This window comes from Physella acuta, unplaced genomic scaffold (assembly GCF_028476545.2).
Source record: "Physella acuta isolate Inbredline_101_S28 unplaced genomic scaffold, ASM2847654v3 ptg001885l, whole genome shotgun sequence".
NCBI classification, from domain to species: Eukaryota; Metazoa; Mollusca; class Gastropoda; family Physidae; genus Physella; species Physella acuta.
In genome coordinates this window covers 31,540-47,072 of record NW_026733391.1, presented here as the reverse complement: position 1 = coordinate 47,072, position 15,533 = coordinate 31,540, and the positions used below count along the sequence as shown (strand labels likewise).

Sequence of the window (15,533 nt, the reverse complement as noted above, 5' to 3'; positions counted from 1 at the left end):
ATTTTGTCAAAAGCCAATATGTCGGGAGCCCAATTGCCGGGAGCCAATATGTCGGGAGCCCATTTGTCGGTAGCCAAAATGTCGTGAGCCCATTTGCCGGGAGCCCATTTGTCTTGAGCCCTTATGTCGGGAGCCAATATGTCGGAAGCCGCTTTGTCGGGAGCCAATATGTCCTGAGCCTATTTGTCAGGGGTTAATATGTCGGGAGTCCATTTGTCGGGAGCCTAAATGTCGGGAGCCCATTTGTCGGGAGCCTATATGTCGCAAGTCAATATGACGGGAGCCCATTTGACGGGAGCCAATAAGTCGGGGCCCTTTTGACGGGGCTATTTTGACGGGGTCGGTTTGTCGGGAGTCGATTTGACGGGGTCGTATTAACGGGGCCGTTTTGACGGGGCCGATTTGTCCCGGGCCGTTTTGACAGGGCACCATATATATATATATATATATATATATATATATATATATAATATATAATATATATATATATATATATATATATATATATATATATATATATATATATATATATATATATATATATATATATATATCATGCATGTGCATACATATACATATATATTCATGTATATACTTATATTAAATATATACGTGTGTGTGTGTGACACAGAGGAGTAACGACGTGTAACGTGAAATTTAAGTATAAATAAGTGAACGTAGAACGTGAGGAAATTCTTTTATTTGTCAAACAATATTTTTTTTGTTGGACAGAAGACAGTTATAAACATTGCATGGATTAAATAACAAACACACACACACACAAAAATGAAAGAATAACATCTAATCTGGTATTAATATAAATTATATAAATAGTTGCATTTTTAGCATTTTTTTTCACCTTAACATATGCTACCGATTTCAATGTGTTTAAAAATGCATTAAAGTTAAACCACAGATGGATATATTTTACTGTTAATAATCAATTTAAAGCAGATTTATTTTTCTGCTCTTTAGTGATGCAAACTTATCAATGATATCTTCAAAATCAATACTGTTCAGTGTCTCTTTTTCTACACTTAATATCGCCAGATCACTAAGTCGATCTTTTTCCATGGATGATCTCAAATAAGACAGAATGAGTTTTAACTTGCTAAAGGAGCGTTCACAGCTTGCAATAGACACAGAAATCGTAAGAAGGATTTGAAGTGCAATACGTAAATTAGGAAAAACATCGTTGCCATAAGAAATTATAAAGGAAAGTAGTTCAAATGGATTCTTTGGCATGGCATCCGAACGAGAACCAAGCAGCATTCTGCAGTCACATATTTCTGCCCACAACTCACTTCCATTAAAATCAGTTTTATAAAATTCACCGAGGACTTTGCATTTTTGGCTGATGGAATCTTTGTTAGTTAAATCAGATTTTAAAAGGCAATTTACATCAAGTAGAAAACCAAATTTTTCATTTAGATCTTTTAGGCGAGTAAACCGTACTGCAACTTCTTCCCTAAAACGATCAATGACGCTTTTCATTACTCGCACGATCTCTTCTTCTGCCGTCAGACTAACATCTTGCCCTACCTCACCGGGCATCAGTTTTCGCCTCCTTATCCTCCTGCTGATTTCCACTCCCCAGTGCTCGCATTTGGTTTTTGCACTTTCTAAAGCCTTCTGACACAACTCTTCACGTCCTCTGTTTAGCTCAGTTTCCAAAGCTACAAGATCAGCCGCTGCTTCACTAAAGTTCATAGTCGGATCCTGCAGACGTTTTTGAACCCGATCGATTTTCCCCAAAACTTTGTTCCAGAAAAAAAGAAGGACAAAAAAGTTAAAACTTAAAACATTTGCCAGCAACGTGTTTGCCTCACTTCTTGTCTCGCTTGTTTGGCTGGAATCTTCCGACAGTTCTTCGAGAAGTGATATTAGTTCGTCCAGCCCTTTGTAAACTGCTTTGACCGACTCAGCTCTTGCGCACCAGCGTGTGTCGGATTCGCGTTTTACCGTTATAGGTAGAGCTGTAGTTAATCTGTTCCATCGAATAGTTGAACAGGAAAAAAAATTATAAATTGTTCTTATAGTATCGAAGAATGTAACAACTTGGAAGTCTTGCTTTGCTGAATAAACTCCAGCCAAGTTTAAACTATGATTATCACAATTGACAAATAATGCGTGACAATTTCTTTTGAGCATCCGTTGTTGAAGGCCAGAAATATGACCAGCCATTACCGATGCATTATCGTAGCATTGGGATCTGCAGTCAGCCAGAGGTAAATCATCAGATTCTAGTTTATCTACGATGGCTTTTTCAATACTAGCAGCATCTTTGGCAATGACCTGTACAAATCCAAGAAATGATTCTTTGATGGTTACTTTCTTAGTTACAAAATCAACATCCACGTATCTAATAACCTCAGATAGCTGTTCACGGTGTGCTAGATCAGGAGTAGTGTCAAGCAAAATTCCGAAATATTTGTTTTTTCTGATATCCTTTAGCAGCTGATTTCTCACAGTAGAAGCCAATATGGATAAAAATTCGTTCTGAATTTCAGGGGACAGATAAGAAATAGCACCTGGATTTTGTTGGGCATGTTGCAAATGGTTAGCTAAAAGCTGGTCATATTGGGCCACAAGTGTGAGAAGAGAAAGGAAGTTTCCCACATTGGTTCCAGGTTCAGGGGATAAGTTTTCTTGGTGACCTCGCAGAGCTAAATTTTGAGATGCCAGGAACTTAATACAAGAAAGTAGTCTTTTTAAAACGTCACGCCAGCGTTGTTTTTCGACCTGAATTTGTGCCTCTACTTCAACATCTATTCCTTTTCTTAATACTATTCTTCGTTCTGCTTCTTTCCAGGTGGTAAAAGCTGCAGGGTGACTGGGGCTATTTTCGTGATCCCTAACCCTTTCTGTGTGTCTCCAATTTTTAAATCCTGTAACAGACTCAAACGATGATTGAGAGTTTGGTGTTGATGATGTGAACAGCAAACAACAAAAGCAGTATGCAGCTTCCTTGAGGGGTGAATAAAGCAGCCATGACCTGCTTACCTCTTCCCCATTAGCTAACTTACGCTGGAACCACACTTGTGTCATGCAACGCCCGCTTGATGTTGCAAATTGGGCATTTCGATTTTGAAACGCCAATGATCCTTGAGCTATCATTTCTGTACGTAGCCTCTGACTTATAACAGAAAGTTTTGACTGTTTGTCAAAATCCAAGTATCCAACATCACAAAACCGTAACACAGCAGGGATTGAACTTGTGGGATTATTCAGGACTTCATCATTGTTTAAATTAGTACTGCCAGATGCCTCGTTGATATCAGTGTCGTCCATTTTATCCGACTCGGCTGAATTGATCTCATCAGATACATGCAGTTTCGTTTCTCCTTTCTCTTCTGATTCAGATCTGGAATTTGATTCGCCTTGGGAACATTGTTCATTTTTGTCGGAATTGTCTCTTTTTAAAAATTTTGCCAACAATACACTAGACTTTACATTTGCTCCATCAGCCTCGCGATTTCGTTTACGACGTTCAGATCCGCTTAATTTTTTTGGAGGCATTTCTAAAAAGAATATTAAAATATTTAAGAGATTTTTTTACTTGTACATTACCTGTTTCTAGTTTCCTATGCTGATTCATAAAGTAGATGCATGTTTGAGTTAATAATATCCTAATGTTTAACCAATTATGTGTCAGCCAACGTAGCCAAAAGGACAGTGCAGTCACACATACTATTTTTTTCTCACCTATCGCTAGTGTTGCTGGAGTAAACACTGCGGTTAGAAACAAGGTTAGAATTTGACCACCGGCTTTTGGCTTATCTATAATTATAAAACACGTCACACTATTTTGATAATTTTCCCCGTTCCTCCAATTCTCAGACAAGGTCCCAAAAGTTCGATCCCCACCCTATCTGTTAGGAGTCTGACGTGATGTATGGATAATTCCATGGTTAAGGGTAGAGAAATGCTGTTACGCTAGAGAGTACCATAGAGGTACCTTTTTAAAACGCATTTTATTTAGTAGAATCTAGCGAGAAGTCACATAACATCAGTATTATTATGTAGGTCATTTTGAGTACATAATGCTAACGTAACCTAACTAAAATACGTTTTAAAACTTTTAAATAATTTCACTACTCGAACAAATTTAAACCTTAAAAATATCCAAACTATTTTTGTTTGTAAAGGAAATTAATTTATACTATTTTAAATTAATTATAATACAACTCTATAGCCATGCTCCTAATTATGTAACAATAAAATAAAAGAATAAACTATAAAACTTACCTGGTATGTAATTCAATAACCCTTTCTCTTCTTTTAACAAAATGAAATGAAGTGAGCACGTTATATAACGACACAGACGACATGTTAGCTACTATTTAATTTGTAAACAGTACTTGGACGGAGCGGTATAAACAAAACATGACCGTCGAAATAAAAAAAAACAAAAACGGCACTCGTCATCAATGTTTATACAAAAAGATAGGGGGGAAAATGTAGCCTGTCGTCAGTTAATTGCTCACAAGTCTTTTAGCAGATGAAATTAATTTAAAAATAAAATAGTGTTATTAAATAATTAATTTAATCGTCGCTTTGGCGCCCCCCTAGACCCGGCGCCCGGGGCGGCCGCCCCCCCCCCCCCCGCCCCCCCCTAGCTACGCCTCTGATGCACTCTCGCAACCTTACACTCCAAGACCTTCTTTGCGGTGGAGCCAAAAAAAAAACGAATTAGGAGAACGACTGGATGGTGAAAAAAAATGGAGAAGGACGAACGGGGGTGTTAAGGTATGAAGGTGTAATACATAAGAGGGGCGGGGGGATGTAATACATAAAGCTAAAGAGAAGGACGGAGTACGAGCCAAAAAACAAATAACAAATCTGCGATATAATGGAATAAAGGAATTGATATAATGGAAGAAAGGAATTGATATAATGGAATAAAGGAATTGATATAATGGAATAAAGGAATTGAAACTTTAACGGCAGCCTGTCGAGTGTTGGTTTGAAAATAGGCTGACGGTGGTTTGTGTACGTTAAACAGGACGGATTCCCCCCCCCCCCCCCCCCCCCTCTCTCTCCCCCCCTCTCTCAGACACGGTTCGTACCTCGGCCGTCTTGATGGTTTTGAATAAGATGTGTCGAGACTGCGATTGATATGAATTTTATTATTTACTTCGACTGAAAAAAATTGTTCAAACACACGAAACTTGTTCTTTGTTATTCCCGTGAAGATTCTATCGGATTAGACCCAAGACGGTCAATGTGTCGCATAATCGGATATGATTTGGTCATTGTAGGAGTTTTCTATTTTCCATGTCGATTGAAGTTATAGGCCTGCTTATATTTTAATGAAGTTAATTTAGACCATAGTTTTCTTGGTCATACTTCTCTAACAACCGCAGTGTTTAAGCAGATGATTTTAGTCAAAGCGGCAATCTAGAAGAATTTTAAGTCCCTCTCATTTGTTTTTTAGCAGGTAAAATTAGTTTATTATGATGACAGACATTTACAGTTGATAGGACCATAGCACCAGGCCTATGGGTGGGACCATAGCACTGCTAGACGCCAGTGGGTGGGACCATAGCACTGCTAGACGCCAGTGGGTGGGACCATAGCACTGCTAGACGCCAGTGGGTGGGACCATAGCACTGCTAGACGCCAGTGTGTGGGACCATAGCACTGCTGGACGCCAGTGGGTGGGACCATAGCACTGCTAGACGCCAGTGTGTGGGACCATAGCATTGCTAGACGCCAGTGTGTGGGACCATAGCACTGCTACACGCCAGTGTGTGGGACCATAGCACTGCTACACGCCTGTGGGTGGGACCATAGCACTGCTAGACGCCAGTGTGTGGGACCATAGCACTGCTACACGCCTGTGGGTGGGACCATAGCACTGCTACACGCCAGTGGGTGGGACCATAGCACTGCTAGACGCCAGTGGGTGAGACTATAGCACTGCTAGACGCCAGTGGGTAGTGGGTGAGACTATAGCACTGCTAGACGCCAGTGTGTATGATTGTAGAATATCTGTAAAATTTGCATGTGCTAAAAAATTGAAAAAAAAAATGGTATAAAAAAAACAAAGTACTCACCATCAACTCGTGCATCTGTCCTTGGTTTTCCTTCTTGAAGTACTCTGGGAACGAGCCTAAAATAGGCCAGCCCTTGGGGCCGGGGAGGTCCATGAAAGGTTTCAGGTCCGCCGTCGACTCCGACGACGCATCCGGTGACGCTGACCTCACTCTGGTGGCCGCCGCAGCCTCGTCGGGTGATGACGTAGTGAACATGGCCCTGGCCTGTCTCAGAACGCGAGCCCCTTGGCCGATGGCCCGTCTAAGGGCTATGTCGCTCATAGCGATCTGAACAAGAAAAAAATGAAGAAAAAACGCGATATTATAATGGCAAGCAGAAGTGTAAAGTAGATGTATGAATAGGTGGGCGCAGACGACGACCTGCCCCACGCAGCAGACGATAGAATCCAATGAAATCCCACCAGTGACGCGTGATGACGAAACACGTAAAGGTAAAGCCACACCGATCGCTCCCCGGGGGTACGGGGATAGCTCGCGCGTGGTCGGGCCTCTAGGAGTAATAAATGTGTCAATGAAATCTTGACATTAGCCGAGGTGGCGAATAAAAGGGTGGAATACGGTATTCAAAAGTGGGAGGGGGTGGGATGTTTGGATTTTTTAAAAATGTCAGTGGCTCATATTTCATATCACTTAGAACTTGTTTTGAAAACTTAAACCTCTTTGAAAAATGAGTACTCTTTATATTCGCCTAAAGCAAACATATTTTTTATCAATAAAATAGAATGATTACAAGTAAAATTGTGCGAACTTATTACTAGACACGTGGTAAGCCTTATAAAAAAACCATCAAGTCTACAAAACAGTAATCTTCCTTGATCAAAGAACATCAAACAGTAAATAAGTGTCTATGGAACACCGTTTTATTTATTTTTTATGGTATCACAATACGCTATTGTGTACATCCGCGGCGTCTGAGCATAAAACAATAAGGTATTAATGCGCCGAGCAGCCGAACAGCCGACGTGAATGGACGGCTAGATAGCAAGTAACGCATCAAGGCTGGTTTACGTCGGAGAAACTCGTGAAACGCGAAATAAAGAAACTCGCTTTTGTATTTATTTTCACAAGAATGGCGGGATTTTTTTTTCTTTCTTTGTATCCGTGTTGTAAACACGGACCTTATTCAAACAAACAGGAGAAACTAGAAGATGTTGCTGGCTTTGAGAGTATTTTTTTTCTCCATCGGTGGGCGTGTCCAGTATGTGCGCACTAAATAAAAACAATTCAAAAGGTGGCGAGGGGGAGGATAGGGAGGGGTACATAACTCACACTTTGGAATTTGATATGCTTTTGTTGATGTGGGCGGGTGATGCTCGCTATGTTTTTCTGGGCCATTTATTGGGTTATAAATTGTTATGTTTTAAGACATACTCTATACACATACTAAAATACGTACACACGAATAAGATCCAAAAGGAATTTTCTTCCATTTTTTTATACATACCTCAACGAATTTGGGCTTTAATTAAATCTCTAGACGCCTACAGAAATATGCCATGCGGTCATAACATACAGGAGTTATGTCTATAGTATGTGTATGTATGTATGTTGGTATAATTTGATGTAACTAATTGTGAACAACTAACATCAACCATGCTAACCAGCTACTGGAAAATAGGAGACAAAACAAAAAAGCAAAATCAATTTTTTTAACATCTTAAAGAGACAGACAACAGTAAATTAAATAAAGGAAGTAAATACAGTAGTCTATACAAATACAATACAGGTAAGACAACATTTTTTTTTTCAAAAATGTAAGCAGTATATTGATACTTGAAATATTTTTTTTTTACAATACAACGGAGTTTTATTATATTCCCATGTCATTTCTAATTTGCATACAGTGCCTAATAAACTGTTTGTTTGTGTGTGTTTGTGTGTGCTCTTAAAATATTTTACATTTTTAATCGCTTTTAAGAAATGACACAAAGGTACCCCACGGTATTTTTAAACTAGCCGTAAAATCGTCTACGCCCCCCCCCCCCCCCCCCCCCAACACCTCAACCAAATCTATAGATAAGAATGAAGAGAAGAAAGGCAACGTTAACTGCGAGTTGTTTGAAGGACGTAAACATTGTTTTTTTTTTAATGTGTGCAGATTTTTTTTTTGGGGGGGGGGGGGGGGGCATAACAAGGTGTTGGCTTCAGTGTTTCTTCCAGACTTTTTTTCTCCGGGGGTGCACTTGAAATCTTCGGGGGGGCGGTAAACTTTCTTCGGGGGGGGGGGGGGCGGACACTGTTAAAAGTATATATTTTCTATATAAATTATATAAATTTCATTTCGTTCGGGGGGCGGTAAAAAATTTTCGGGGGGGCTTCGACCCCCCCCGAAGAGATGCCTGGAAGAAACTCTGGTTGGCTTAGGTTTTAGCCACAGGTTTGATTGTGTCAGGTTAGGTTTAAACTGAGGTGTCAGTAAAGGTTTGGGCTAGAGGTTTGCTAATGAGCTACGGTAAAAGGTGTACTTTATATTAAGGATTAAACTTTGAAGAAGGAAATGAGGCATACATACATACTCACACATAACACACATACACACACCACACACACGCATAGATAAAATAGTGACCGTTTTCTTTGTTATGAGCTTGAATGTTTATTGTATGGCTTTGATACTTATCCCCACCGTAGTACAAATCTTAGGCTGATGTACTTGTATTTTTTTTATCTCTACCGAATAACACAACTTAGGCCGATGTACTATATAGAGCAGGCACCAAAATATCTTAAGTAACATCGTGTTGAATCCATTCATCTCTTCTTCACAAGTAGGATTCAAGAATTTCTCTCTCACATACAAAAACTTGCTAAAAAAAAGTCTGATCTACGTAAGCATAGAAATCCTTAGACAAACAAACCATTTTTTTATGCTCAGATTTTTTTTTTCTATTTTTTTTTTTCGGAATTGCAAGAGAGGTTTTGATAAAAGGGGACGGTGGGTGTAGGAGTGAGATTGTTGCAATAGAATGTGTCGGTGTAGATTGTGTGAAGGCTGTTTCAGGACCTTAATCACGCGAGTAGTAGTAGTAGTGGTGGTTTGGAGGCTTTAAGATGGTGTAGATATAGTAGCTAGTTGTACAAGTAAATAAAATTTATCTGATATAGGTAGGTGGCGTGTTGTAGAGCGAGATGGGGGAATTAAGAAAGTGTGGATACTTCATTCTTAGACAATAATCCGGTCGCCTCGTGGTGGATGATTAAATCATCGCTCCTACATTATGTCGAGGGTGAGTGTTCGAATCCCGGAAGGAAGAATCTACGCTAAACTGGATGTACCCATAAGAACTTTTAAAATATTCTTAATAGATAATTAAACATTATAAGTCTTTTAACAACCTGTAAATACCACCACCCTTTTTTAAAATTCTACACCCTTCTTATAAGTAGCTCCACCCCTTTCGTAACTCCACCCCTTCTTAAAAGTAGTTCCATTCCTTTCGTAACTCCACCGCTTCTTAAAAGTAGCCCCATTTCTTTCGTAACTCAACCCCTTCTTATAAGTAACTCCACCCCTTTCGTAACTCCACCCTTTATTAAAAGTAGCTCCACCCCTTTTGTAACTCAACCCTTCTTATAAGTAGCTCCACCCCTATCGTAACTCCACCCCTTCTTTATAAGTAGTTTCGGCCCTTTTCTATTTCCCATTCTACACTGCTGACATAGAAAAACACACGCTCACTAATTATAAGACAGTAGTGCAGAAATATGGGTGCCTGCCGCAGTGGTGGGGGTGGGGGAGGGGGTGGGGTGGGGCTGTGTGCTGGCAAGACAAGGAGGGTAAGGCCTCGGTGAGGAGTTGTCTTAACAGATAAAAATAGACAGAGGTCAAGGGTCGGGTTAACAAGGTGCTTGTGTGACATAGATTTGGGGAATGGGGTTTAGAGGAAGAGTCATCGAGAGGGGGGGGGGGGGGGAGGGGAATAGATGGGGGAGAGGGGAGATAAAAGGAGGGAGGGGTGTAGTTCAGGGTCTAGTATAGACATACAAAAATGTTTCAAAGATCTTTGAAAGAAAGAAAAAATAAAGAGAGAGAGAGAGAGAGAGCAAGAAAGAAAGATTAGAACGAGATAACATTAATTTATATTGGATTGTGCCTCTCATGTTTATGATTCTGAGTAAAAAGGGCTTTATCGCTACTTCATATAAATAAAACCCTAAACATCAGTTGCGCTTGCAGTTCAGTAAGAATTGTTTGCTAAAGCAACATCTAAGTTGGGTTAAATACGAGTAGATATGTAGACAAGGTCCAGGGTAGGGGAGAAGGCTAAACCTGTCTGAAGGCCATTCGTCATTTATAGGTCATGCCTGGCTTTGTTTTATTTGTAAGGGGGGGGGGTGTCTAAATTATCAGTAGTAGGCCTACATCTTTTTGTTAATAAAAAAACGGTAGGTGTATATAATGTGTAGATATAAATATGCATATATATGGGCATATATACATACGCATAAACATACATACACACGCACATAAATATATATGTATATATATATATATATATATGTGTGTGTGTGTGTGTATGTATATACTATACAGATAGATAATAGTAAATATTCTAAAACTTTAACAAGAAAAATCACATTTAACTCTTCATACAAACCTGTTACATAAAATATAAGTCTCCTGCAAAAGTCAGGTGAATAATTCCCACTGATATAGATCTAGGCACATAACGGCAACTCTTCGATATAATCTATGAAAGACAACCCCTCAACCAAGATCGGCACGGAACGGCAACCCTTCCATGTAAGCTACGAACGACAACTCTTGAGCCGAGATGGCCACAGAGTGACAACTGGTTTACGGATATAAACACACGGCCGACAACTCCTCTTGTAAAAATGAACTCCCCGTGTCTAGCAGCCAGTTACCGAGTTGTGTGACGAGACTCTCTTGACCGGAATGTGGACCAACGTCTGGAACCCTGCCGTCTGTCCGTTAACCCCGACAAGGACACGACTGCACTCTACCCCAGCTGACAGAGTTACGTAACCTGGTTATCTCACCAAGGATGTGGCTGTCACCTTTAGAAAAACACCGAGGACAGGCGCAGGGGTTCTAAAAATCTGACTCGAGCTGGGGGGTCGGAAATTCTTAAGAGGGTCGCGTCTCTTAATAAGTAAGGATATATTTGTGGGGTTGCAACTTATAAAAGAATGTGGTTTACATTAAGAAATATGATTGCTAAATCATTTAGGATCGAAAAAAAAACTAGAAATTAAAAAGACTTTTAGAGACGACAATGATCCTTGTATAGTATAATTTAATCGAATGGATACATTTCAAGTAAAAATAAAAAGGGATAGAAATTAGACAATTATAAACCCTGAACATACAAGCCCATTCATAAATTACCCCCCTCCCCCTTTGATGAAAATTTTAGAACCCCGATATCGTGGATAAAGCTGAACCTTAATTTAAATTATTTTCTGCTAATGAGAACGTTAGTCCGCAGGTCATTAAAAACGTCACGTTAACATAGTTAAATTATTTAAAGCCTGCACACGCATTACACTTAGGCAAGTCGTTAAGTGCATTGATAAGATACGTTACAGTTCAATGAAGTCAACAGTGCGTTTTGCATGCTATACATTCTTTCTCTCTCTATCTATCTCTCTATTTCTCTTAATACACATGATATATATATATATATATATATATATATATATATATATATATATATATATATATATATATATATATATATATATATATATATATATAATATTAACGTTCTACAGACAGTGTAAAACACAAACATATTCTTTAAAAAGTTTTCGAGTTTGTATTCTATAGATAGATTGTGAATATATTATAAAATCGATTCAACAAACTACCAAACAAAACAAAAAGGTATGTTTTATTACGTGTAAAGTACGGACGAGATAAAGAAATATGATTTACAACACGTCAACAAATCGCACACAGCGGCTCCACTTCGACGAAGTTCAGGGGAGTTAAGTTTTCGTGTACTCGGTGGACCAAGGGATATTGCAACAGCTAGTTGAGGTCCAAATAGACTAGCGAGAGAGAGACGAAACTGATCGCCTTTAGATATAGACCACAGGCCAAACTGTATGTATAGATAATACCATAACAAGGAGGAGGGAAGACAGCTTGTTTTTATATGGGTTGTAAGGGGGGGGGGGAGAAAGAATCGGGTCAAGGAACAGAGAACAGCTAATTGCTACATGGTAATTATATATGTATATATATATATATATATATATATATATATATATATATATATATATATATATATATATATATATATATATATATTTATATATATATATATATATATATAAATATATATATATATATATATATATATTTATATATATATATATATATATATATATATATATATATATATATATATATATATATATATATATATATATATATATATATGTGTGTGTGTGTGTGTGTGTGTGTGTATATATATAGGTCTGTATATCGATACGTATATTTAATCGGTTAACGGACGTATTGACTTCCTGACTGTACTATCTCCGTTGTTGACTGCTATCAGTAGAGTACATAAAAATGTTACCATCAGCAAAATATTTTGTCCCGTTTTTTTCTCTCGTCAGAACAAACACACTCGTTGCGGTCGTGATACGGACGGTGTCTAAAATTTACCGTGGTCCGGACAGTGTCTAATAATCACTGTCATAAGGACAGCGTCTAATATTTAAATTGACAGTGTCTAACACTCACTGTGACAATGTCTAACACTCGCCGCGATCCGGACAGTGTCTAACATACGCCGTGATCCGGACAGTGTCTAACATACGCCGTGATCCGGACAGGGTCTAACATACGCCGTGATCCGGACAGTGTCTAACACTCGCCGTGATCCGGACAGTGTCTAACACTCTCCGTGATCCGGACAGTGTCTAACATACGCCGTGATCCGGACAGTGTCTAACACTCTCCGTGATCCGGATAGTGTCTAACGTTCATCGTAATCCGGACAGTGTAGAAGTACGTTGAAAAATAAATCGTCTAGCGCTTCTCAAAACTTAACTCTAAATTAAAAAAGAAAAAAACCAGGTTTGATGCTAAACCCCCTGTACGCTACGGTTTCGTATGATGTTGTGTGCACCAGCTGATTTATTACTATTATTGCAGCCTAATTATCAAATACGATGTGATAACAATATATTAGTAATTAATTAGGAAATAAAAGACTACCGGAATTATAAATACATTTCATTTTCGTCACGAATATATTATATATATTATTATTATATTATATTACATTATATTATTATAGTATATACTATATTATATTTTCTTGGTGAGGATTGTACAGTTAGCAAGATTTTTCCTATATTTAAACATTTAACTATAGATTCACTCTGTACTTTAGTACAAGTTTAACCAAGCCTTTAAATCCCATGACTACTAGCTCGTAACTCTCCAAGTAGGAACACGCATGTGGGTCTGAAGGCTGTCGCTGAGTTTACCCAGCTCTAATGAGTACCCGTTACGGGGAATTGAAGGCGGCTGGGTAAAGTATAACACTGTCCCTTTACATGCTGAGGTCACTGAAACAGATGCAATCTACTTCATCTGTTCTATTGACCGCCGTATAAGAAAGAGTAATTTATAACTGCTTGGTTGGACAAGTCATGATTTATGATATTCTGGTAGTTTTATTCATGTCATGATTTATGATATTCTGGTAGTTTTAGTGACGTCATGATTTATGATATTCTGGTAGTTTTATTCATGTCATGATTTATGATATTCTGGTAGTTTTAGTGATGCCATGATTTATGATATTCTGGTAGTTTTAGTGATGCCATGATTTATGATATTCTGGTAGTTTTATTCATGTCATGATTTATGATATTCTGGTAAATGTTTATGATATTCTGGTAGTTTTAGTGATGACACGACTTGTGTCTAGGTCTGTCTAGGTCATATAAATAATGAACCGCGTTAGGATATGAACAACGACATAGAACATCAAGCCTAGTGACACAGAACAGTTTCTCGTTCGGTTCTTCAGCGGGATTAGTTTACCTTTTAGTCTGAACAACACTATCACATAAATTATAGGAAGAACTGTTATAAACTAAAGAGAATTAGACCACTAACTGTACATGCTTGTTTATGTAGTTTATCAACGTAAAAATTACAAATAAAGGTCATTATTATTTATTTTTATTTTTTGCGTGCCTCAGGCATGTAATTTACAGCGTCAGTTTGCCTTGCATGTTCGCTTAAGTACTACAGTTTTCATCATCAGCTTGTGAGGACTGATACAGATTAACAATAGTAAAACTTATTTCTTAAGTGTAGCCCAGGGGTTCCCAACCCCGTGCCCGCGGGCGCCATGGCGCCCGCCGAACGATTCGTACGTGCCCGCCTTTCACTATTCGACAGAGACAGAATCGAAAGTTTGAGGGGGGGGGGGGGGGGGTGCAAATAGAAAGTTTTGTACCCGGGTGACGGGAAGGGTCGCTACGCCTCTGGAAGGAGTTTGTCGATTTAATATAGGTGGTGCCCGCCACCCTACCGATATTTTAGAATGTGCTCTAGAGTAAAAAAAAAGGTTGGGAACCCCTGGTGTAGACTAATCTAATATATAAAGCTCAGTTCTGTATGTGGCGGACACAAATGTGCATCGTTGGCATTTCTACGGATTCAAGTGTTAGATCAATTATCGTGCGCAGTCGTCTAAATTTACGAGTCAAAAAATTACCATTGAAAGTCTTTAAAAACAATTTTCATTCTATTTACTTAAAAAAATAATTTTCAATTATGAACACGACATACAATTTTTAAAAAGTGTATCGACGTTTATAAAATTTCTAAAATTGTGTCGGAGATGTATTGACTGCACAGTTACTTCCCTTTAAAAAAAAATCATTAAGAAGAAAGAATTTACTTTTTATTATTACTTTGTTTTGGTGTTAAGAAAAAAAAATAATTACATAATCAGCGGGGATTGATTAAGTGCAATGTCGTTAGGTATTTTTAACACTGCCTTTTATTTATTCTATACACTGAACATACTGTTCAATAATTATTTTTTTTTTAAAATCAATAACATTTAATAAGCCATGGTCCTACAAATCCTATATGTTTCTTTCTTTCCATTTACGGATAAGCTTGGAGTGTTATCATTTTTGTTCACTAAATTGAAACAGGCGCGTCCGCCGGCGCCCCTGCACGGTTCGATTTGGCACCCTGGGCTATCATGTGAGCGCTATGCTGCATAATTTTGTTTTGAACATTGCGATAGACTATGGATAAGAAAGGTTACTATAGTCTTTAAGTGAATCAAATCCAGGCGTCCTCCGGCACCCCGACAGGGTGCTATTTGGCGCCCCGGGCCTTCCGGTGTACGCTAGGGTATCTACGTTCGCGTGAGTTCAAAAGACTATGAATAAGTTATGTACTATAGTCGTTTACCAAGTTCAATCAGGCGGTGACGTCATGGTGCGTCCTCTGGCGCC

General features: G+C 38.6%; 1 protein-coding gene across 2 annotated transcripts in view; it reads right to left on the bottom strand.

Annotated features, from left to right (window-relative positions):
* The window catches only part of LOC131931060 (cytochrome P450 27C1), an 86,493-nt gene that overhangs the window by 43,991 nt on the left and 26,969 nt on the right, over positions 1-15,533 (bottom strand). For both annotated transcript variants that reach the window (XM_059287750.1, XM_059287751.1), the window contains exon 2: positions 6,060-6,326. In XM_059287750.1, the coding sequence (XP_059143733.1) occupies positions 6,060-6,326 (267 nt within the window). The remainder of the gene's footprint in view (positions 1-6,059; positions 6,327-15,533) is intronic.